Source organism: Hippocampus bargibanti, linkage group LG08, assembly GCF_051943395.1.
Source record: "Hippocampus bargibanti isolate YZ-2025 linkage group LG08, ASM5194339v1, whole genome shotgun sequence".
NCBI lineage: Eukaryota > Metazoa > Chordata > Actinopteri > Syngnathiformes > Syngnathidae > Hippocampus > Hippocampus bargibanti.
Window position 1 is genome coordinate 5199734 of NC_142741.1, and position 22915 is coordinate 5222648.

Below are 22915 nucleotides of genomic sequence, written 5' to 3' on the forward strand. Positions count from 1 at the left end.
TCGGATATCATCAAGAGGCGACTACATCACAAAGGTCAATAAAACAACTATTATACAGTAGTTTATTTCTTTTAATTACAATCCAATAGCACATTTATTTTACGTTAAATCAGATATATTTTGTGTAGTTTTAAGGCTTATTTCGTATAATTTTTTTATGGGGACCTGGGAACGAATTATTCTCATTTTAATGGTTTCTTATGGGAAATAAATGTTTGGCAGATGAACCTTTCGTCTTACACACACTTTCTGGGAACCAATTAATTTCGTAAGACGAGGTATCACTGTACTTGTTTGCTGTAACGCGAAAATGTACTGTATTTGGTCTTGATAGGAGATAATAACACAACTACAGCATCCCGAAGGCAGGTGCGGCCATGCTGTTTGCTGTGGGGCGGGGACAATCCCGGATGCAGCATCCAATCGTGTCGTAGCAAGGTGGAGACAGTAGCCAATCCCATTTCAGAATCACAGCGGGATTTAAAACAAGATGGCGTCCATTAACCAGGTGATACGGATTCGACCAATGCGGGAGAAGTGCGGTGAGTTCAAAGCACGCCACGCTAAATTGTTCCCGCCCGGCCGGCCCCACCCAAACGAGTTCAGGTGCGCCCCCCCTCTCCCTTCAGAGTGCGGAAGCGCCGAGGTCCACTCGCCCGCTTCGTCAATGGCGTCCTCTTCGGTTCTGACGCCCGATGCCGCAGTTTTAACGCGTCCCGGAACCTCCGAACCTGGCAGCCTTTCGGACCAACCGGGGATGTTTCCTCCGAGCCTCCCGGCCGAGGGCGTCGTACACGGCGACGACGGTTCTGGGGACCTTAGCGCGTCCAACGTCAACCGCGTCGTCACCGAATTCTTCATGTACTTCCTCCGCGGCGTGGTGCTCTTCTACCCGGTCTACTTGACGGGCTACTTGGGCCTGAGCATCAGCTGGCTGCTGCTGTGCATGCTGATGGTCACCTGGTGGCAGAAGAATCGCCAGTGGAAGGACTCCCGCATCGGGAGCGCCATCGACTTTGTGGACAACGAGAAGCAAGTCGTGAGCACGGAGCTCAAGACGTCTCTGCAGATGGCATCGTGGGTACGTCCAAAACGCCCAAAAAGTGATTTCTCCTTGCCTTTTTGTCCCGGATAATATTTTCCATTTTCAAATGCGTACATGTTGAGTTTCACAAATCATATATCGGGAGATTTATGGGAGATCGCGGCTCTGTGGTGCGTGTTAAAATAATGCGAGCGTTACAAAATGTCAATTTGAAGTTAATGAAACACAAAAATGCGTTCATTGTTTATTTATACATTCAATGAGTATAAAAATGTACAGTGATACCTCAGCTCACGTAATTAATTAGTTCCCAGAAAGTGTGTGTAAGGTGAAAAGTTCATCTGCCGAACATTTATTTCACATAAGAAACAATTAAAATCAGAATAATCCGTTCCCAGGTCCCCATAAACATGATTTTCTACTAAATAAGCTTTAAAACGGCACAAAAGATACATTATTTTATGTATAATATATGTGCTATTGGATTGTAATTAAAAAAATAAACTGTACTGCATAATCAAGTGGTTTTATTTACCTTTGTGATGGTCGTTGTCAATGGATGACAAACTTCCAGGTTGCCACTTGATGATATCCGAGTGAAGTTGCCGTGCTTTCTCGGCGATAATACCCTAACTCACACTGTTCCCTACTATCTGCTTTTCGTTTATCCAAATCAACAGAAGTTTTTCAACCTCTTGTGTTACCTTCAAACCGGTGCTTAGACAACACAGAAACACCCTTAGCCACACGTAGCAATGGTCGACTTAGCATACTGGTACTGTGACGCGAAGTCACTCAAACGCACACCATGGTTGTTGTTTTTCTGATAATCTCCTTCTGCTCGACTGTTATTTTATTATGTGTCCTCTTCGGCTTAACACTAGCCTTTGGTGGGGCCTTTTTTGGTCCCATAATACTTAAGTACTACACTCGATAGCAAACCACATCTGCACTCAAACAGAGGGGGTGTGGAAAACTAGTCCACCAGCCACCGTGGCGCTGTTCGACCGTGTGGTTTGGTGTTCATCTTCCGAAAACTAGTCCGCTAGCCACCGTGATGCTCCTGACCAAATCGTGACACTTAATGTCTGCAAATGGGAATGATGGTGGATTCCAAATGAAATATCATTTATCAGCATTTAATCCTGCATGCTTCTATCTAGTTCAGTGATTTGCGATGTGCGACGACAAAACACTTTGACAGTTTTTGTTGTTTTGTTGTTGTTTGTGTGTGTCTGTTCGCCCCTCTCCCCGCCTTCCAAAAGATCCAATTTGCTGACGTGGAGAAAGTCGGGTGGGTAAACAAGGTAGGAAGACCGCCTGGGGGTCATTTGAAGCTGTGGCTTGTTGTATTTGTGTTTTTTCCTTTCTTTGACTACATTTCCTGATCTGGTCCGGCGTGGAAGGTGTTGGACCAGGCCTGGCCTTTCTTTGGGATGTTCATGGAGAAGCTGCTGCGGGAAAACATCCAGACGGCCGTCAGGCAGTCCAGCTCCGAGCTCAAGACGTTCACCTTCACCAAGATCCACTTTGGCCATGTTGTGAGTGTTTACCGGCCCTCGGCAGGCCGTATGTCACTGGTGTCAAAGTCGAGGTCCGGGGGCCCAATCTGGCCCGCCATATTATTTTATTCGGCCCGCGAAAGCAAATCAAACTGATGAAATGACATGCTCATCTATCAAGCTAGCTAGTGATCGAGCCAGGTAGTGATCGAGCTAGGTAGTGATCGAGCTAGTGAGTGATCGAGCTAGCGAGTGATGGAGATAGCTAGCTCTCTTTCTATTATGGTAGCTTGCTAATCCCTTACATCACAGGTGTCAAAGTCAAGGCCCTGGGGCCAAATCTGGCCCCCCAAAGCAAATCAAACTGGTGAAATTCCATACTCATCTATCGAGCTAGCTAATGATTGAGCTAGCTAGTGATCGAGCATGGTAGTTATCGAGCTGGGTGGTGATCGGGCTGGAGTAGGGTGATCGAGCTAGGTAGTGATCGAGCTAGGTAGCGATTGAGTGCAATAGTGATCGAGCTAGCGAGTGATTGAGCTAGCTAGTGATCGAGCTAGCTAGCTCTCTTTCTATTAAGCTAGCTGGCAAATCCCTAAAATCACAAATGTCAAAGTCAAGTCCCGGGGGCCAAATATGGCCCGTCATATCATTTTATTTCGCCCGCGAAAGCAAATCAAACTGGTGAAATTCCATACTCATCTATCGAGCTAGCGATTAAGCTAGCTAGCTAGCTAGCTGTCTAATCTCTTACACGACAGGGGTCAAAGTCAAGGCCCGGGGGCCAAATCTGGCCCGCCAAATCATATTTTTTTTCAGCCCGCGAAAGCAAATCAAACCATCAAATCCAGTGCCATGATGCTTGCTAAGGTCCAAACCAAAAATTTCAAAACATTGTAATGGCTTCCCCAAATTCATAACGGCCTTCGATAGGAAACCGCAACTACAGTGAGACCTCAACTTACGAACGTAATTGGTTCCCAGACAGAGTGTGTAAGGCGAAAAGTGTGTATCTAAAAAAAAAAAATCCCATAGGAAACCATTAAAATGGGAATAATCCGTTCCCGGGTTTCCATAAAATATACTTTTCAACTAAATAAGCCTTAAAACTACACACAACATACCTTATTCTATGTATAATAAATGTGCAATTGTATTGTGATGAAAGAAATACACTGCATTGTATCATAAAGTCACTTTATTTACATTTGTGATGGTCATTTATGGCTTGAATGAATGGCGTTGGAGGTCAAAGGGAATTGCTGTTTGGAAAGAGAGGCGCATTACATGAGGACTGTAATTAAAGAAATAAACTGTGCTGTAAAATAAAGTTTTATTTACCTTTTTGATGGTTGTTGATGAAGGTGACTGAAGGACTGTTGGTAACTTAACCTCTGGTGCTGTTCGGTCGTGTGCTTCCGCCGAAGATCAATCCATCAGCCGGGGTGGGTGTGTATTATGAAAATAGTGCTTATTATAAGGTTTAATTTTCATAAATTTGACGTTTGTAAGACAAAAAGTTTGTAAGTTGAGGTGTTTGTAAGTTGAGGTCTCACTGTACAATGTTCCCCGCCCGCTTCAAAAAATTACTTGACACTCTCACCGTACGTTGATCCAAGCACGTCGCTAACCGGATTGACACGTTTCCCCTTTCTCAACCGCAGCCTCTCGAGATCGTCGGAATCAAAGCGTACACGCATGAGGTGGATCACCGGGAGGTGGTCCTGGACATGACCATCAAGTCGGTGCGGCACGTCGCTCCCGTGGCCCCGTCGGCCGTGTTTCTGATGGCTTTTTACTTCGCAGTTACGAAGGCGACGTGGACATAGACGCAGAGCTGAAGTCGGCCATCACGTGTGGGGTCAAAGGACTGAAGGTGAGCGCCGGCGTACGCCACCAACGAGTCGCTCATCAAAGCCACTCCCCCTCGAGGATTCTTGCACACTGCAAGAATCCAAACAAGGGTGCGGAAAATCCTACTGGACCCGCCGCACCCTGCCCACCACCTTTTCCAGCGACTCCCCTCAGGCGCACCAAATACATTTAAACAGCTTCTTCCTCCGTCGCCATTAACTTTCTAAACAGTAAGCCAAATAGAACTATATAGTTTCTCAATTTTTCTTATGATGATACTAGTGCAGCGTGTTATACTGGAGACAAATTCCTTGTGTGTTCTACACACTTGGCAATAAAAAATATTCTGATTCTGATTCCAGATGATACCGCCAGATCAAATGAATCAGAAGCATCTTTTTTTTACCAAATACAGTGATATCTTGGTTTACGAACGCTTTACCTAACGAACCTTTCGCCTTACAAACGTTAAATTCGTGAGAACATAATCTTGGCTTACAAACTATTTTTCGGGAAACACATGCAGCCCCACGACTAATGTGTCGTTCGCGAATGAGACGGTTCTTGGAGCTCCTAACAAGGAGCTGAAAATGGCAGCCAACTTTTTTTGTCCTTGATTCCCCGCCCCCAGTCTTCGGTTAAAGCCGCACGTGATTGGTCGAGATTGGTGGTAGAGGAGGGAGGGGACACACGCAGCAGTGAGTGAGTGGGGGGGTTACAGAAACCAAAACAGATACACACACAAAAAAGGAATCCAACAGAGCTTGAAACAATCCAACAAAAGTCGAAAAAAAAAGGAGTTCACCTTTCTTGAATTACAATCCAATAGCACATTTATTATACATAAAAGAAGGTATATTTTGTGTAGTTTCAAGGCTTATTTCGTAGAAAATGATGTTTTATGGGGACCTGGAACGGATTATTCTCATTTTTAATGGTTTCTTAGGAGAAATAAATGTTTGGAAGACAAACGTTTCGCCTTACACTTTCTGGGAACCAAGTTCATAAGCCGAGGTATAACTGTATGTAGAACACACAAGAAATTTGTCTGCGCTAGAACACGCTGCACTAGTATCATAGGAAAAATTGCGGCACTATAAAGTTCTATTTGGGTTTACTGTTTAGAGAGTTAATCGTTGTAAAAAAGACATGGAGGACACTCATAAAGGCTAATCTAATCGAATCGAATTCCTTAATATCAGTGGTGCGGAATTTGATGGAAAAGGTGGTGAGCAGGGTGCAGAAGGTTTAGTCGGATTTTTTTTTTCTGTGCTCGTCTTGAATCTTGCAGTGTGCAAGTCCTCCAGAGTGGCCTAACTGGGAGCAGAAATGAAATTTTGTGCTTTCTCGCAATGTATTTTGAATCCTTCAGCTGCGAGGGATGATCAGGGTCATTCTGGAGCCTCTCATTGGACAAGTTCCACTAGTGGGAGGAGTTACCTTCTTTTTCATTCGCCGTCCGGTGAGTCCACAAATACCGGCCGCTCCACTCCGAAGGCCATCTCGTCGAGTCTCCTCTATGTTTTCTCATCTTCCAGACCCTGGAGATCAACTGGACCGGCATGACCAACATTTTAGACAGCCCCGCCTTCAGGTTTGCCGCATTCTCAGAGTCTCAGGCGCTGGTTCTCTTTTGGCCCTCATCGGTCTCGCCGTTTGGAACCGTTTAGCTCCTTGTCCGAGGGGACCATCATGGACATCATCGCCTCACTGATGGTGCTGCCCAACCGCATGTGCTTTCCCCTCATTGACCAAGTCAAAGTGGACCAGATGAGGTTCCCGCTGCCCCGCGTACGTCGCCAGACGCCAACATCAAGCCCGCCGCCGTACGTTGCACTTTTTCAACCCCCCCGTTCGCTCTTCAGGGCGTGGTGAGGGTACACCTGCTGGAGGCCAGAGACCTGGTGGCTAAGGATACGTACATGCTGGGCATGGTGAAGGGCAAGTCGGACCCGTACGCCACGCTGCGCGTGGGCGACCGCAACGTTAAGAGCAAGACGGTCAAAGAGAATCTGCACCCCAGATGGGGGGAGGTCTATGAGGTAAGGGGGACCGTCGACTGTGGGTTTGGAATCCAGACCGCTGGTCGCCAACCTTTTTTGTGTAATGCTGTTGGCAGGCTGGTGGCCATTTTGTTCCCCTGATTGCTCATTTCAAAGCAACCATTTTATTTATTTACAGTATCCATTTATTTATTTTATTTATTTTCCATATATTTTATGTTGTAATTTTGTATATTATTTATTTTATATTTGTGTATTTACTTACCTGTTTATGTATTTATTTTTTATTTTTTTATTTTTATTTTTTTATTTATATGTTATTTATTAATTATGTATTTATAATACTATATATTTTGTCATTTATATATACATATCCTTTTTTAATGTGAGTAATCATCTATTTATTCATTTAACGATTTATTATTTATTTAACTAGTTATTTATTCAACTATTGAGTTATTTATTCAACTATTTATTTAACTATTTAGTTATTTATTCAACTATTTACTTATTTATTTATTCAACTATTTATTTAACTTTTCATTTATTTCCTTATTGATGTATTTATTTTTCAATTTCAATGTTTTTCTACCGTACAATAAAATAAGACTGTATGATGAATAATAAACAGTCCTGCCCATGTCAACGTCATCGTTCCCGAGTGATGCTCCTACATTTAGCATTAGCATCATTCATTGCTACTTGTGTGTGTGTGTGTGCCCAGTTTGTTGTCCACGAGGCGCCGGGACAAGAGCTGGAAGTGGAGATTTTTGATGAAGACACAGACAAAGACGACTTCATCGGAAGGTAAGGAGGATAAGACTCTTCAGCGACTTGTCATGTGACGCTCTTTTCCTCTCAGGTATCACCTGGATCTGGGCGATGTGAAGAAGGAGAAAGAAATGGATGCGGTGAGGCCGCTCTCACTCCCGCTTTCATTTGAATTTTGTTGTGAATGATTTTGTTTGTTTCAGTGGTTTCCGCTGGAGGGCGTCCCCAGCGGAGAAGTTCATCTGAAGCTTCATTGGCTTTCACTCCAAAGTGACGTGACACTGCTCAAGGAGGTACCGCGTTCGTGCAGGCCCTTTTCCACTAGAAAATGGCGATTCTCCACTGGCTTGCCCTCCGCAACACGGCCGCGGAAACTTTTTTTTTCCGGGGATTGACATTCTCTTGATCATTGACTGAATGCATTTTCTTTTGCTAGTCTTCCGATGGCTACGCCTCGGCCATGCTCGCCGTGTATCTGGACAACGCCTCCAACCTGCCCGTAAGTCACCTGCGGCGCGCCATTTACGAGTGAGGGAGAAATGAAAGGTGGAGTGGGGGAGATGGGGGAGAAAAAGAGAGAGATTAGAGAGCGAGAAAGAGAGATTTGGAAGATGTAAATAAGGAAGGAAGGAAAGATGTGAAGGAAGGAAGTGAGGAATTAATGAAGAGAGGCAGGAAAAGAAGGAATGAATGGAGGAAGGGATGGAGGACAGAGGGGAGGGAGGAAGGAAGGGAGGAAATGAAGTAAGGAAGAGGGGGAGGAAAAGAAGGAAGGAAGTGAGAAAGAAAAAAAATGGAAGGGGGAGGGATGGAGGAAAAGAAGGAAGGCAGGGAGGGAGGAAAAGAAGTAAGGAAGAGGGGGAGGAAAAGAAGGAAGGAAGTGAGAAAGAAAAAAAATGGAAGGGGGGAGGGATGGAGGAAAAGAAGGAAGGGAGGGAGGAAAAAAAGTAAGGAAAAGAAGGAAGGAAGTGAGAAAGGAAAGAAAAATGGAAGGAGGGAGGGATGGAGGAAAAGAAGGAAGGGAGGGAGGAAAAGAAGTAAGGAACAGGGGGAGGAAAAGAAGGAAGGAAGTGAGAAAGGAAAGAAAAATGGCAGGAGGGAGGGAGGGAGTAAAAGAAGGAAGAAAGTGAAGGAAGCAATGAAGGAAAGACGTGAAGAAATGACGGGAGGAAGGAAAGAAAATAGGAAGGGAGGAAAAGAATGGAGGAAGGAAGGAAAGAAGGAATGACGTGAAGGAAAGAAAAAAGGAAGGGAGGAAAAGAATGGAGGAAGGAAGGCAAGAAAGAAGTAAGGAAGGAGGGAGGAAGGAAATAAGTACATAAAGAAGTAGTTAAGGAGAAAGAAATGAAGTAGTTAAGAAGAAAGGAAGGGAGGAAAAGAAGGGATGAAGGTAGGAAGGAAAGAAAGAAGTAAGGGAGGGAGGGAGGGAGGAAAAGAGGGGAGGGGAGGGGAGATTCTTAAGCTGTGACTATAAAGTGTCCCTGAGAGTTTTTGCGCTCATCAATAAAATGGATTATTATTATTATTATTATTATTATTATTATTATTATTATTATTATTAATATAATTAGCGATTCCTTCTTGGCTTTTCTGCTCAACTGCGCGAATTGTCTACTTGCAGAAAGACTTGAGTGAGATCGAGCATCACCATAAAAAGAAGCACGGCAGAGAAGGCCGCGTAAGTATGGAGCGCACCCGCCCGACGCTGCCTGATTTGCAAGATTCCCTCCCGTCATTCCGGTTTTTCAACCGCATGCCAATCGTGCTGATATGGGATTCCTTTCACTTCCTTCTCACCCTTTGGAGTTTGTTTTTTTGAATCCAAAACACATTGCGAACCGCTTCGTCACATCACGTTGAGTCTAAAGACATTCCGTTTTTTTGTTTTATTTTTTTTTAATCCTGTCCAATTTTTGCCCTGAAAAAGACACACGCCCGCACATACTCCTATATCTCAGTGGCCTCTTTGTTGCTACTGCCGCCTCCTGGCCATTCATTGTAAGTACAATTAAAAGCACACAATCCGAGTTATGAAGGTGGATGCATATTTAAATCATTATTTTATGTCTTACTGTCATTTTGAGAAAGTTTGACGAATGACGGATGCTTGTCTTCAGGTGTACTTTTTAATCTAAATTTTAAGCTCCTGTCAAGTGTCTTGTTATTTATTGTTATTATTAGTATTAGTATTAATAGTATTAATATTATTATTAATAGTACTATTATTACTATTATTATTAATGTTAAAATTTTTAATATTATTTTTAATATTATTTGTAATATTTCTAATATTTTTAATATTAATTTTAATTTAATTTTTAATAATATTATTTTTAATAATATTATTTTTTAATATTATTATTATTATTATTATTTTAAAGTATTATTTTAAATTAGTTATTTAATTATTATTATTATTATTATTATTATTATTATTATTATTATTATTATTATTATTATTATTAACATGCAATTGATGCAATATTTATTGTTATTAGTATTAGTATTAATATTATTAATAGTACTATTATTACTATTATTATTAATATTATTTTAAATATTATTTCTAATATTATTTTTAATAGTATTTTTAATAATATTATTTTAATATTATTGTTATTATTATTTCTATTTATTTATTTAATTATTTATTTAATAATAATAATAATAATAATAATAATAATTATTATTCTCATTTCTCATTTAATTATTTATTTAATAATAATAATAATAATAATAATTATTATTATTATTATTATTATTATTATTATTATTATTATTAACATGCAATTGATGGAATATTAACAAAACTTAATTTGATGATGATCTTTGCACACCCGCTGCCGGATTAGCTTGATTTTTTTTTTTTTTTTTACAGCTCACGAGGAAGTCTGCAGGTCCGAGTTCCTTTGTGGAGTTGTCCATTGATGACACGGTTCACAAAAGCAAGGTGCGTACGTGCACAAGATGTTCCGATTTCATTTGAAATACTTTTTCCAGGGTGGACATTGCCTGCCGATCCCGATTTCAGGTCGTGGGAGGGAGGAAGGAAGAAATGAGGAAGGAAAGAAAAAAGGAAAGGGGTAGGGAGGAAAAGAAAGAAGGAAGGAAATAAATAAATAATAATAATAATAATAATAATAATAATAATAATAATAATAATAATAATATAATACATTTGATTTATAAGCGCCTTTCAAAACTCTCAAGGACACTTTACAGTCACAGGATATTTTTTCTGCGGGTTAGCCGCGGCAGCCACACGCGCCAGCGTTCACTCAATCCGGAAGTAACAAAGTAAAAGAAAACAAAAAAAACTAAGGAAGGAAAGAAAAGAAGGAATGAAGGGAGGAAAGAAAGAAGTGAAGAGGAAAGAAAAAAGGAAGATAAGAATGGAGGAAAAAAGAAGGAAGGAAGGACTGAAGGGAGGGAAGAAGGAAGTAAAGAATGAAGGAAGGAAATAAGGAAGGGAGGAATGAAAGAAAAAACGAAGGAAGGGAGGGAGGAAGAAAAGAAAGAAGGAAAGAAGGAAGTATGGGGTAAAAGAAAGAAGGAAGGGAGGAAGGAAAGAAAAAAGAAAGGAAGGAAGTGAGAAAAGAAGGATGTGAGTAAAGAAGGAAGGAAGGGAAGAAGGAAGGAAGGATGGACGGGAGATTTAAAATTTTGTCTAAGTATTCACGGTAGCAAAAGTGTAGTAATGCGCACATGCTAAGCTAACATGGCTAGCTTGACTCCACACTTGATCTCACAACGTTGTCGTTAAACAGGTAGTGACGGCAAAAAAAAGTGAGTAAATTGATGTTTTCCACTTCCCAAATGTCCTCCTTCAGGTTGCCTTTTCCACCAAAGACCCCGTTTGGGAAGAAGGCTTCACTTTTTTCGTGCACGATGTCAAAACGCAGCAGCTCATCGTTCAGGTAGGCCAGGCGCCATCTTGGGAAAGCAAGCCGTTCCAAAAAAAAAACGGCCAGAAAGAACCCGAGACCGAGCGCTTCGGGATTTACGTGCTCAGATCAAAGAGAACGAGAAGAAGACTCAACTGGGCATTCTCCGCTTGCCCCTGAGCCGCTTCGTCAACGTCTCCAACATGATGCTGGACCAGCGCTTCCTGCTGGAGCAGTCGGCAGCCAACAGCCAAATCAAACTCAAGGCCACGCTCAGGGTGGGTGCAAGCGTCTCCTTCGGTTATTCTAACACTGACACCAACTCGGGTGTCGTCGGGGGGGGGGGGGGGGGGTATGTTGACCTACGAACCTTTCCGCTGAAGCAAAAAGATAAAGTGGGCTCATGAATACTGTCCAACCTGGGTTCTCGAACGTCTCTGTTCTCAACCAAAATGACAGTTTTTTTATGCCTCCGATTACAAGCAAAAATGGATTTTCAATTTAACTGAGTGCATTTGAATGCACCACTCGACTCCCCTCCGCTTCCTCATACGTCACTTACTTCCTGGTGTCGCGTCTCATAGTCACCGACGCATTATCCTCATGTAGCGTGCCATTGCGAATCGACGTATTTGTATTGTTCAATATTGATTTTAAATCAGATGTTGCTGATTGATTATAATGGGAAATGTTTTGGTTTTCAAACAGGTTTTTGGAACGGATTATGGTCGAAAACCCAGGTTGAGAACCGACACGTTTTCAAACGTGTCGGTTCTCAATTCTCAATTACAGTAATTGGGTTTTCGACCAAAAATGTATTGTTTTTTTATTCCTCCGATTACAACCAAAAATGGGTTCTTGAAAAAACTGAGCGCACTTGAACGCACCACTCAACTCCCCTCCGCTTCCTTCTACGTCACTTCCTCGTATCGCGTCTCATGGTCACCAATGCATTATCCTCATGTGTATGTATCGTATTGTTCAATCACGATTTAAAAAACAAAAAAAACAATTAAAAAAATCAGACATTGATGACATTGATTATAATGCGAAAGGTTTTTGTTTTCAACCAAATCGGTTTTCAAACAGGTTTCTGGAACGGATTAGGGCCGAAAACCCACATTTTGACTGTATTCAACCAAAGTAACCAATTTGGAACCCAAACCACACCGTTAAAAAAAACCTGACCATGGCTCCACCCTAATATCATAAAATCTTCATTTTAACACTTATTGATCCCACCAGGTTCTCACCGTGGAGCAGCCGCTACCCAAAGCCGTCATGGTCAACCAAGAACCGGAGCAGAGCGACATCAGCGCCTCTTCCCCGTCGCCGTTTCCTTCCAGCGGCGGTGTCTCGTCCATGGGCGTGCCGGGCGGCCCGCCGGCGTCGGCTTCGGAGGACTTCTCCACCCACCGCAGGGGTTCCTATTTGGCCACGGAAGCCTTGAGGCCCTCGCCGGCGACCGTTAGCGTGCGGCGCTACGACTCGCACAGCCTGCTGTCGGAGAACGCTCTGGCGGCGTCACGCTTCGATCTGGCGGACGGGGCCGCCTACCCGGAGTGAGTTTCACTTTTCGGGGCGCCAACCAAGAGCAGGTCTTGAGCGTTAGCCATTGTCCCTCAGGGCCCTTCGCAAACATCGAGGAACCTTGGGGGAGATTTGCCTGTCTGTGCGTTACGCCACCTTGAGGAATAAACTGGTCATTACGGTCAATGCCTGCAGGTATGGTCGTTAAAGGAAAATCCACAACTCACTCGGACAAGTTTTGTTAGCCAAATGAGCGGAAAAGTTTGGCTCCGCCCACTCATCATGCCATCCTGTCATTGCAGGGACATCTTCCCCTGCAGCGAAAACGGAAGCGACTCGTACGTGCGATTGTATTTGCTTCCGGATCAGACATGGAGACACCGCAAGCGAACTCACGTCAAGAAGCGCACCGTCAATCCTATTTTTGAAGAGAAGTAAACGCACCCCCATTTTGCCTTCATACGGACACATCGCGCTTTCTTGATTAGATTAGATGAGCCTTTATTTATGTTTAAAAAAAAAACAACTTAGATTTATTATATTGAAATATTTTGCTTCTGCAGGTTCGGCTTACATTAGCTAGCTGGCTATTATTAGCTATCTATTAGCTAGCTAGCGAGCTATCTATTGGCTATCTATCCAGCTAAATTACTATACGCTATCTATTAGCTCGCTGACTATTAGCGAGCTAGCTGACTACCTATTAGCTAGCTAGCTCGCTGACTATCTATTAGCTAGCTAGCTAGATTTTCATTTACTTGAGTTATTATGGGTTGAGTGAATGCTGGCACATGTGGCTGCCGCTGCTCACCCACAGAAAAACTGATCCTGTGACTGTAAAGTGACCTTGCGAGTTTTGAAAGGCGCCTAGAAATGTAATAATAATACATTTCATTTCTAAGCGCCTTTCAAAACTCTCAAGGTCACTTTACAGTCACAAATGTATTGTTATTATTATTATTATTATTATTATTATTATTATTATTAATTTGTCTCAGTGGAGAAATTTCACAGCAGCAAAAACAAAATACAGGAGCTGCTGCGAATGCAGCCACTCTTGCAGCGCCATTTTAAAGTCAAAAAAACTAAAAAAAAATAATAATAATATGACAACACAAAGACACCGACATTCCTAAATCAAAAACGGTGCTGGCATATTCAGTCTGCTCAAAAGGTCTCATCATGACGCACAACAACAGTGACAAAAAAACAAAAACAGCCCCCCAAAAAAAGCACAAAAATAAAAAAGAAAGGCTCGTGAGAGCACTTGCCGACTCAGGCGCCATCTTGGACTTCTGTAATAATAGTCATAATACATTCGATCTACAAGCGCCTTTCAAAACTCTCAAGGTCACTTTTAAAGTCACAGGAGAAGTTTTTTTGTGGGTCAGCAGCAGCAGCCACATGCGCCAGCGTTCTCTCAACCCAGAATAACTCAACTAGGTAGAAACCTGACGAGCTAGCTAATAGATGGCTAATAGCTAGCCAGCCAGCTAGCAAGACAGCCAAAAGATAGATAAAAGATAGCCAGCTAGATCGCTAGCGAGCCAGCGAGATAGCAAATAAAGTGCTATCTAGATAGCTGAATAGCTAGATAGCCAGCTAGATAGCTGAATAGCTAGATAGCCAGCTAGATAGCTGAATAGTTAGATAGCCAGCTAGATAGCTGAATAGCTAGATAGCCGAATAGCTAGATAGCTGAATAAAAAAAAAGTGAAGAGAGGAAACTTTTTACACACGGGTGGAAAAAAATATCGTGGACTGTTTGTGTGACTCAGGTTTGAGTTTGACGTGTCCCTGGCGGAGGCCCTGACGCGCACGTTGGATGTGGCGGTGAAAAACAACAAGATGTTTCACATGCGTGAAAGGAAGGACATTGGAATGGTAGGCAAGGGGTCATAATATTCAATCCCAAATGCCGGCTTGCTTTCTCATCAATACCCCAAAATGGTCATCCCCGCACACACACACACACACACACATACACACACACACACACACACACATAGTGAGTAAAAAGTGTGTGTACCCAAATGAAATGAAAATACACACCAAAAAAATCATTTTGGGTGAATTTGTTAGGACCTCCCTGAAACTTTAATAGGTGCATATATAGACCCTCTAGAACAGGGGTGTCAGTCATTTTTTGCCACGGGCCACATTGTAGTTATGGTTTCCTCTCGAGGGCCGTTATGAATTTGGGGAACCCATTAGAATGTTTAAATCCCTTCAAATATTACATATAGGGCACACAGCAAATTAATGAATAACTCGTTTTCAAATCTGAAGTCAAGAATAATGACTTTTATTGTGGTTGACATCCAAAAATATGAAATTTTGGCTCAGATTTTAGCAATCATCATGGTATTTAACAAGTTTGATTTGCTTTCGCGGGCCGGATTTGGCCCGCGGGCCTTGACTTTGACACCTGTGCTCTAGGAGTCTTGAATGAAAAACTTGACCAGCCAAAAGGTCCTCACTTGACAAAAATGTCCTCACTATGTATGGTATAAAATGTTAGTGGTCCTCACAAGACTAGTCATACACACACACACACACACACACACACACACACACACACACACACACACACACACACACACACACACACACACACACACACACACACACACACACACACAATTACCGTATTTTCTGGTGTATGCAGAGCCTGCAAAAACCTTGACATTTTTACAAAAGTTGACCGTGCCCCTGATAAATCCAAATCGAAATGACTTTGCTAGGTGGAATTTTTGCTAAATTTCACCATCACTTTTTGTTTTTGTCATAATGATAAGAAATGGAAACATTTGGTGTTGTTTTTAAACTTGTTTTTGTGTTTAGTGTCTCAAGAAAAACCTTCATTTCTGAAAAATTTAAGGGCAGGTGGAATGTTTTTCTCAATTTTGCCCTTATTTTCTGTTTTTGGCACAATGATTAGATATGGAAGATATGCATTTTTTTTGCTTGTTTTTGTATTTAATATCTCAAAAAACACAACAAAATGATTTTTTTTCTTTAAAATTTAAGGCCGAAATATATGTTAAACAGCGATTCATTTCAATCATCTCTAAAAATTACTTTGCAAGTTGGAATTTTTGCTCAATTTCGCCATCATTTTCTGTTTTTGTCATAATGATAAGAAATGGAAAATTTGGTGTTTTTTTTAAAACTTGTTTTTGTGTTTAGGGTCGCAAGAAAAACCATAATTTTTGAAAATTTCAAGGCCAAAATATGTATAGAATCTTTTGAAATGACTTTATAAGGTGGGATTTTGTTCTCAATTTTGCCATCATTTTCCGTTTTTGTCATAATGATAAGAAATGGCAAATGTGGATTTTTTAACTTGTTTTTCTATTTAGTGTCTCAAGAAAAACCTTCATTACTGACAAATATAAGGCCAAAATATGTATCGAATCTCTTGAAATGACTTTGCAAGGTGGAATTTTTGTTCAATTTCGCCCCAAAAATTTCATTTGTGTCATCATTCCAAATGGAAAATTTTGTGTTTTTTTTTTTACTTGTTTTTCTATTTAGTGCCTCAAGAAAAACAATTTCTGACAAATATAAGGCCAAAATATGTATCGAATCTCTTGAAATGATTTTGCAATGTGGAATTTTTGCTCATATGAAATGGCAAATTTTGCATTTTTTTAACTTGTTTTTGTGTTTAGCGTCTCAAGAAAAACCGTAATTTCTGAAAATTTTATTGACAAAATATGTATGGGAATCTTTTGAAATGACATTGCCAGGTGGAATGTTTTTCTCAATTTCGCCAAAATTTTCTATTTTTGGCACAATCATGAAGGGAAAAGCCAAAAGAAGAAGATGAGAAATGGAAAATATTGCATTTTTTGTTTTTGTATTTCATCTTTCCAAAAACACAACAAAACCAAATGTGTTTATTTATGAAAAAATTAAGGCCAAAATATATGTAAAATGGCGTTTCATTTCAATCATCTCGAAAAATGATTTTTCCAAGGTGGCATTTTTGCTCAATTTCGCCATCAATTTTCCGTTTTTGACATGATTAGAAATGGAAAATTTGGTGTTTTTTTTTACTTGTTTTTGTGTTTAGTGTCTCTAGAAAAAAACAGTGTCTGAAAATTTAAGGCCAAAATAGAATCTCTTGAAATGACATTGCCAGGCAGAATGTTTTTTTGTCAATTGACAATTCACCAAAATGTTCTGTTTTTGGCACAATCATAAGAAATTGAAATTTTTTTGTTTGTTTTTGTATTTCGTATCTCAAAAAACAGCAAAATAAAATGTTTATTTCTGAAAATTTTAAGGCCAACATATACAGTAAAGTCTCGTTATATCGATATTCAAAGGAGTCCGAAAAAATATCGATATAACCGGGACTATCGATATATCCGACCCTGTTTGCATGTAAGTTTCTCCGTGCCTGCATTGAAATAGTATCGATATAACCGGGACTATCGATATATCCGATATCGATATAACGAGACTTTACTGTATATCAAAGTGTATTTGATTTCAATCATCTCTAAAAATGACTTTGCAAGGTAGAATTTTTGCTTAATTTCGCCATCATTTTCCATTTTTGGCACTACGATGGAAAATTTGTCTTTCTTTTTGCTTATTTTTTTGCTATTTATTGTCTCAAGAAAAATAGTTTATTTCTGAAAAATTGAACAACTATCTAGGAGGTTACGTGCCTCCAGAAATAGGAAGAAAGCATTTTCACTCGCCGATGCACTACTTCATACGAGTTTTTTTTCAGTGCGCCGATTTGTGAATCAGAATCAGAATCATCTTTATTGCCAAGTATGTCGAACACACAAGGAATTTGTTTCCGGTCGAACACGCTGCACTAGTATCATCATCAAAAAATTGCAAAGAGGCACTATATGTGGCGCAACTGGCGCATTGCATAATAAAAATTTTGACCAGCTCATACAGGAACTGTTTTTGTGTGTCTTCTGTCACATAGGTGCTGATCAGTCTTGGCCAACTGGATCTTGTCAAAGGTGTCAAAGACTGGTAAGACCAAACGACGACTACTTATGATTGTACATTGATACGTCAGGTCACGAACTTAATTGTTTCCCAGAAAGTGTGTGTAAGGGGAAAAGTTTGTCTGCCAAACATGTATTTCCCATAAGAAACCTTTAAAAATGAATATATCCGTTCCCACGTCCCCATAAAACATAATTTTCTATGAAATAGGTCATTAAGAGTTTTGAAAGGTGCTTACAAATTACACGTATTATTATATTATTATTATTATTATTATTATTATTATTATTATTATTATTATTATTATAAAACTACCCAAAATATACCTTATTTTATTTATAATAACGGTGCTATTGGATTGTAATGAAATAAATAAACTGTACTGTATAATAAAGTTTTATTGACCTTTGTGATGGTCGTTGTCAATGGATGAAAAACTTCCAGGATATCCAAGTGAAGTTGCCGTGCTTTATCGGCGATAATACCCTCACTCAGACTGTCCCCTGCTAGCTGCTTTTCATTAATCCAAATCAACAGAAGTTTTTCTTTTCTGTCCTCTTTGGCTTAACACTAGCCTATGATGGGGTCTTTTTCGGTCCCATAAGAACAAAAGTACTCCACTCGATAACAAACCACGTCTGCACTCAAAGAAAAAGGGGGTGAGGAAAACTAGTCTGCCAGCCACTGCTGTGTGGTTTGGTTCGTCCGCGGAAAACTACAGTAAAGTCTCGTTATATCGATATTCAAGGGAGTCCGAAAAAATATCGATATAACCGGGACTATCGATATATCCGACCCTGTTTGCATGTAATTTTCTCCGTGCGTGCATAGAAATAGTATCGATATAACCGGGACTATCGATATATCCGATATCGATATAACGAGACTTTACTGTAGTTCGTTTGCCAAGATTATTTCCTCGCGAATTTAATGTTCGTAAAGCGAAAAGTTTGTAAACTAAAGCGTTCGTAAGCTGAGGTATCATTGTACATGAAACGTGGTGGGAGTGTCTGTCGTCATCGGACTCACAAAAACGCTTCCCCAAATATAACAGGAAGTTGATTATTTTGATTGGAAATTCAGTTTCAATTAACATGACATTAAATAATACATCATTTTTTTTAAAAAAGGGCTCTTTCCAAAATGTATTGAGGTATTGATGATAATTATTTTTTTTTTCTCACCAGGTACAAGCTGGGGTTACAAGGCCAGAAGCACCAAAGCAGGGGGGAACTCTAACACAATGGTCTGCTTCTAGGTCACAACCTTTTTGCTAAATAAATCACATTAAAGGACAACCGACACCATTTTTTTTTGTTTCCTAACTTACATCAGAAAAACGTTTTATAGCAGCTAAAATACCCAAAACACGCAGGCTGATATTTTTAGTCAAATGCAAAACACCAATAAAAATGAGTTAGTGTCCCAAAACTACATCAAAATGACCCCGGAAATGCTGAGTTTCAGAAGGTCCCGCCCCCTTGTTCGTGACATCCCGCCAGGACATCTTTGCCTTGCTCTAGAATCAAAACAATGGCTTCAGATTCGAAGATGCCTTCTTGTTACTCATCCACTTATGAATATGCAGTGTCTGAAACTCATGACAAAAAAGTTAGGGGACTCCTGGGCAGACAAGTCTGAAAAATTGCCTGCCCCGCCATAAAGTTGCCTGCCTCATTTTTCACAACTTGAAACACAATAAGACGACTAATCGCAAAAAAAAAAAAACATTGTTGCAAAGTATAAAGGATTTTTTTTTTAATTAAGGAAGTACCTACTACAAATGCTCCCTTGCTTTAATATATGGTAAATATCCCTTGCTGAAAATTTTGCTCCAGTTGTCGTTTGTCGTCAAGGTGCACAATGCAATGTTTGCGTTGCGTTGTCTGATGAAAGCCACATGGACTGCTCTTTCTAAGCACCTTTCAAAACTCTTAAGTACACTTTACAGTCACGGTATAGTCCGAAGCACGAAACAGGCTTCTGATAGGCTGCCGTGCCGAGTATGCAAATTGCCAAACGAACGTTCGTTTGGCACATGGCGACTTGTGATAAGAGTTTATTTTCTGGCTTTTACAAAAAAAAATCACTTGTATTATTTTTTTTTGCACATATGGTGACTTGTGATGAAATTTATTATTATTATTATTATTATTATTATTATTATTATTATTATTATTATTATTATTATTATAAAAAAATCACATCAATTTTTATTTTATTTTATTTTGTTGCATGCATGGTGACTTGTGATAATAATTTATTTTCTGACTTTTATAAAAATCACTTAAATTCTGATTTTATTTTATTTTTCTGCATATGACGTAATAAGAGTTTATTTTCTGGGTTGGATAAAAAAATCACTTCAATTATGTTTCATTTTTTTGCACACATGGTGACTTGTGATAAGAGTTTATTTTCTGGCTTTTACAAAATAAGTCACTTAAATTCTTATTTTATTTAATTTTTTTTGCACACATGGTGACGTGATAAGAGTTTATTTTCTGGCTTTTACAAAAAAAATCACTTAAATTCTTATTTTATTTATTTTTTGCATGCATGGTGACTTGGGATTTGAGTTTATTTTCTTGCTTTTATGAAAAATCACTTACATTATTTTTTTTGCACATATGGTGACTTGTGATGAAATGTATTATTATTATTATTATTATGATAAAAAATCACATTAATTTTTATGTTATTTTTTGCATGCAAGGTGACTTGTGATAATAATTTATTTTCTGGCTTTTATAAAAAATCACTTAAATTCTGATTTTATTTTATTTTTCTGCATCATGTGACGTAATAAGAGTTTATTTTCTGGGTTTGATAAAAAAAAATCACTTGAATTATTTTTAATGTTTTTGCACACAGGGTGACTTGTGATAAGAGTTTATTTTCTGGCTTTTACAAAACATCACTTAATTTCTTTTTTTATTTTATTTTTTGCACGCACGGTGACTTGCCATAAGAATTTATTTTCTGGCTTTTATAAAAAAAGTCACTTAAATTCTTATTTTATTTAAATTTTTTTGCACACATGGTGACATGTGATAAGAGTTTATTTTCTGGCTTTTACAAAAAAATCACTTAAATTATTATTTTATTTATTTTTTGCATGCATGGTGACTTGGGATTTGAGTTTATTTTCTTGCTTTTATGAAAAATCACTTACATTATTTTTTTTGCACATATGGTGACTTGTGATGAAATGTATTATTATTATGATAAAAAATCACATTAATTTTTATGTTATTTTTTGCATGCAAGGTGACTTGTGATAATAATTTATTTTCTGGCTTTTATAAAAAATCACTTAAATTCTGATTTTATTTTATTTTTGTGCATCATGTGACGTAATAAGAGTTTATTTTCTGGGTTTGATAAAAAAAAAATCACTTCAATTATTTTTAATTTTTTTGCACACAGGGTGACTTGTGATAAGAGTTTATTTTCTGGCTTTTACAAAAAAATCACTTAAATTCTTTTTTTATTTTATTTTTTGCACGCACGGTGACTTGTCATAAGAATTTATTTTCTGGCTTTTATAAAAAAAATCACTTACATTTTTATTTAATTTAAATTTTTTTGCATGCACGGTGACTTGTGACCAGTTTATTTTCCTGCTTAGCTAGCCACGCTCAAAACACTCATAAATACAAATATATTGAGATAAAGAAATCAATTTAGTACATCACGATGGGCCTAATACAATCATGCAGGAAAAAAACAAAGATATTCTGCTTTTGCGAATCAATTAAAAAATGTTAGTCTTTCTCGCATTTGTATTTGTTTGGCCGTTCAACATCAACAAGGAGTAACTGTTCACTGTGCGGATTTTCGGAGAATTATTGGCCATTTTCCCCAAAGAATGACACTTTTCAGCTCACCGCCACCTTCCGATACTCCCATGTCAAGTTTGAGGCAACAAAACCTAAATCGGGTCACTCGTATCTCACCCGTTTAAAATCTAAATACAGGTGACTTACGACCGAGTTCCATTCCGACCAAATGGTCGTAAGTCAAAATGGTTGTAAGTCGAAATCCATTCCAAATGTTGAATAGAAACTTGGAGGCTAAATGAATGGCAAACTCCCCCCCTGGCTGGTTAAAAAAAAATAGGGTTTGGTGGTCGTAAGTCGAGTTGGTCGTAAGTCGGATGTTACCTTTACAGTGATACCTCAGCTTACGAACTTAATTGTTTCCCAGAAAGTGTGTGTAAGGCGAAAAGTGTCTTCCAAACATTAATTTCCCATAGGAAACCATAAAAATGACAATAATCCGTTCCCAGGTCCCCATAAAACATAATTTTCTACTAAGTAACCCTTAAAACTACAACAAAATCTACCTTATTTTATATATAATGAATGTGCTATTGTATTGTAATGAAAGACATAAACTCTACTGTATAATAATGTTGTTTTATTTACCTTTGTGATGGTAGTTGTCAATGGATGACAAACTACCAGATTGCCTCTTATTGATATCCGAGTGTTTGCCGAAAACTATTTCATATGCCAATATTATATTCTCGCGAATTTAATGTTCGTCAGGTGAAAAGTTCATGAGCTAAAGCGTTCGTTAGCCGAGGTATCACTGTATGTCTATCACATGCCACTTTTTCCCCACATTTTTAACACCCCCAAAAGACACCAGCAGAGGGCAGCAGAGGAAACTCCAAAAGCGACGGGAGGCACATCCTTTGCACTTTACCCTTCTGAGGCTTCTTGTCCATGATGATAAAGAGGAGGAGGATAAAGAAGACGACAAGAAGAAGAACAACAGCTTCGTCAAGGTGAGTCATGCGTCGAACACTTTGACTATGCTCTGGATCAAAGGTGACCCCTTTTAAAGGACAACCGACACCTCCGGACAAGTTGCGTCCATAATTTGTAAAGTTACTTCTACTGAACGCATTTTACAAATATTCCACCGTATATAGCTATATTTTACGTTTTAAGACTCACGCTGAATATTCAGGAAGTCTTTTTTTCGAGTTGATGACGATGCCCTAAGTGACGTTACGGAGAGAACGGCTCGTGACACACAATGCATTTTGGGTACTTTTTTTTCATCTAAAAACACTGTGTTGATCGCGAAATTAGAAAGAAAACTACATAAATAACGCAATGGTAAATCGTGTGTCGCAGCCAATTGCGGTAACACACATAAAGAAGGTGTAAGTTTACACAAATTCCCAGCGGACAAATTAGCCCATTTCCAACGGAGCTTGTGCGCCATCTTGTGAATTTTCTGGCTGCTACATTGGAGTCCAGACAGCTCGAATTGATACGAAAGGACTTCTTTAATCGATTCCAAACATTTATGCTTTCCTCTTCAAAA

General features: G+C 39.3%; 1 protein-coding gene across 1 annotated transcript; it reads left to right on the forward strand.

The window, feature by feature from the left end:
- The first annotated feature begins 616 nt into the window (after positions 1–616).
- esyt3 (extended synaptotagmin 3) lies at positions 617–19730 on the forward strand. Its single transcript, XM_089003069.1, has 23 exons — positions 617–1081; positions 2311–2352; positions 2452–2586; positions 4212–4288; positions 4354–4423; positions 5774–5863; positions 5940–5995; positions 6072–6192; positions 6267–6443; positions 7129–7211; positions 7267–7315; positions 7379–7468; positions 7612–7674; positions 8797–8853; positions 10054–10125; positions 11006–11092; positions 11188–11337; positions 12305–12621; positions 12686–12784; positions 12892–13023; positions 14368–14473; positions 17547–17596; positions 18760–19730. The coding sequence occupies exons 1-23, from the start codon at positions 668–670 to the stop codon at positions 18809–18811; spliced, it is 2589 nt and encodes an 862-aa protein (XP_088859195.1). The 5' UTR covers positions 617–667; the 3' UTR covers positions 18812–19730.
- The last annotated feature ends 3185 nt before the right edge of the window (positions 19731–22915 follow it).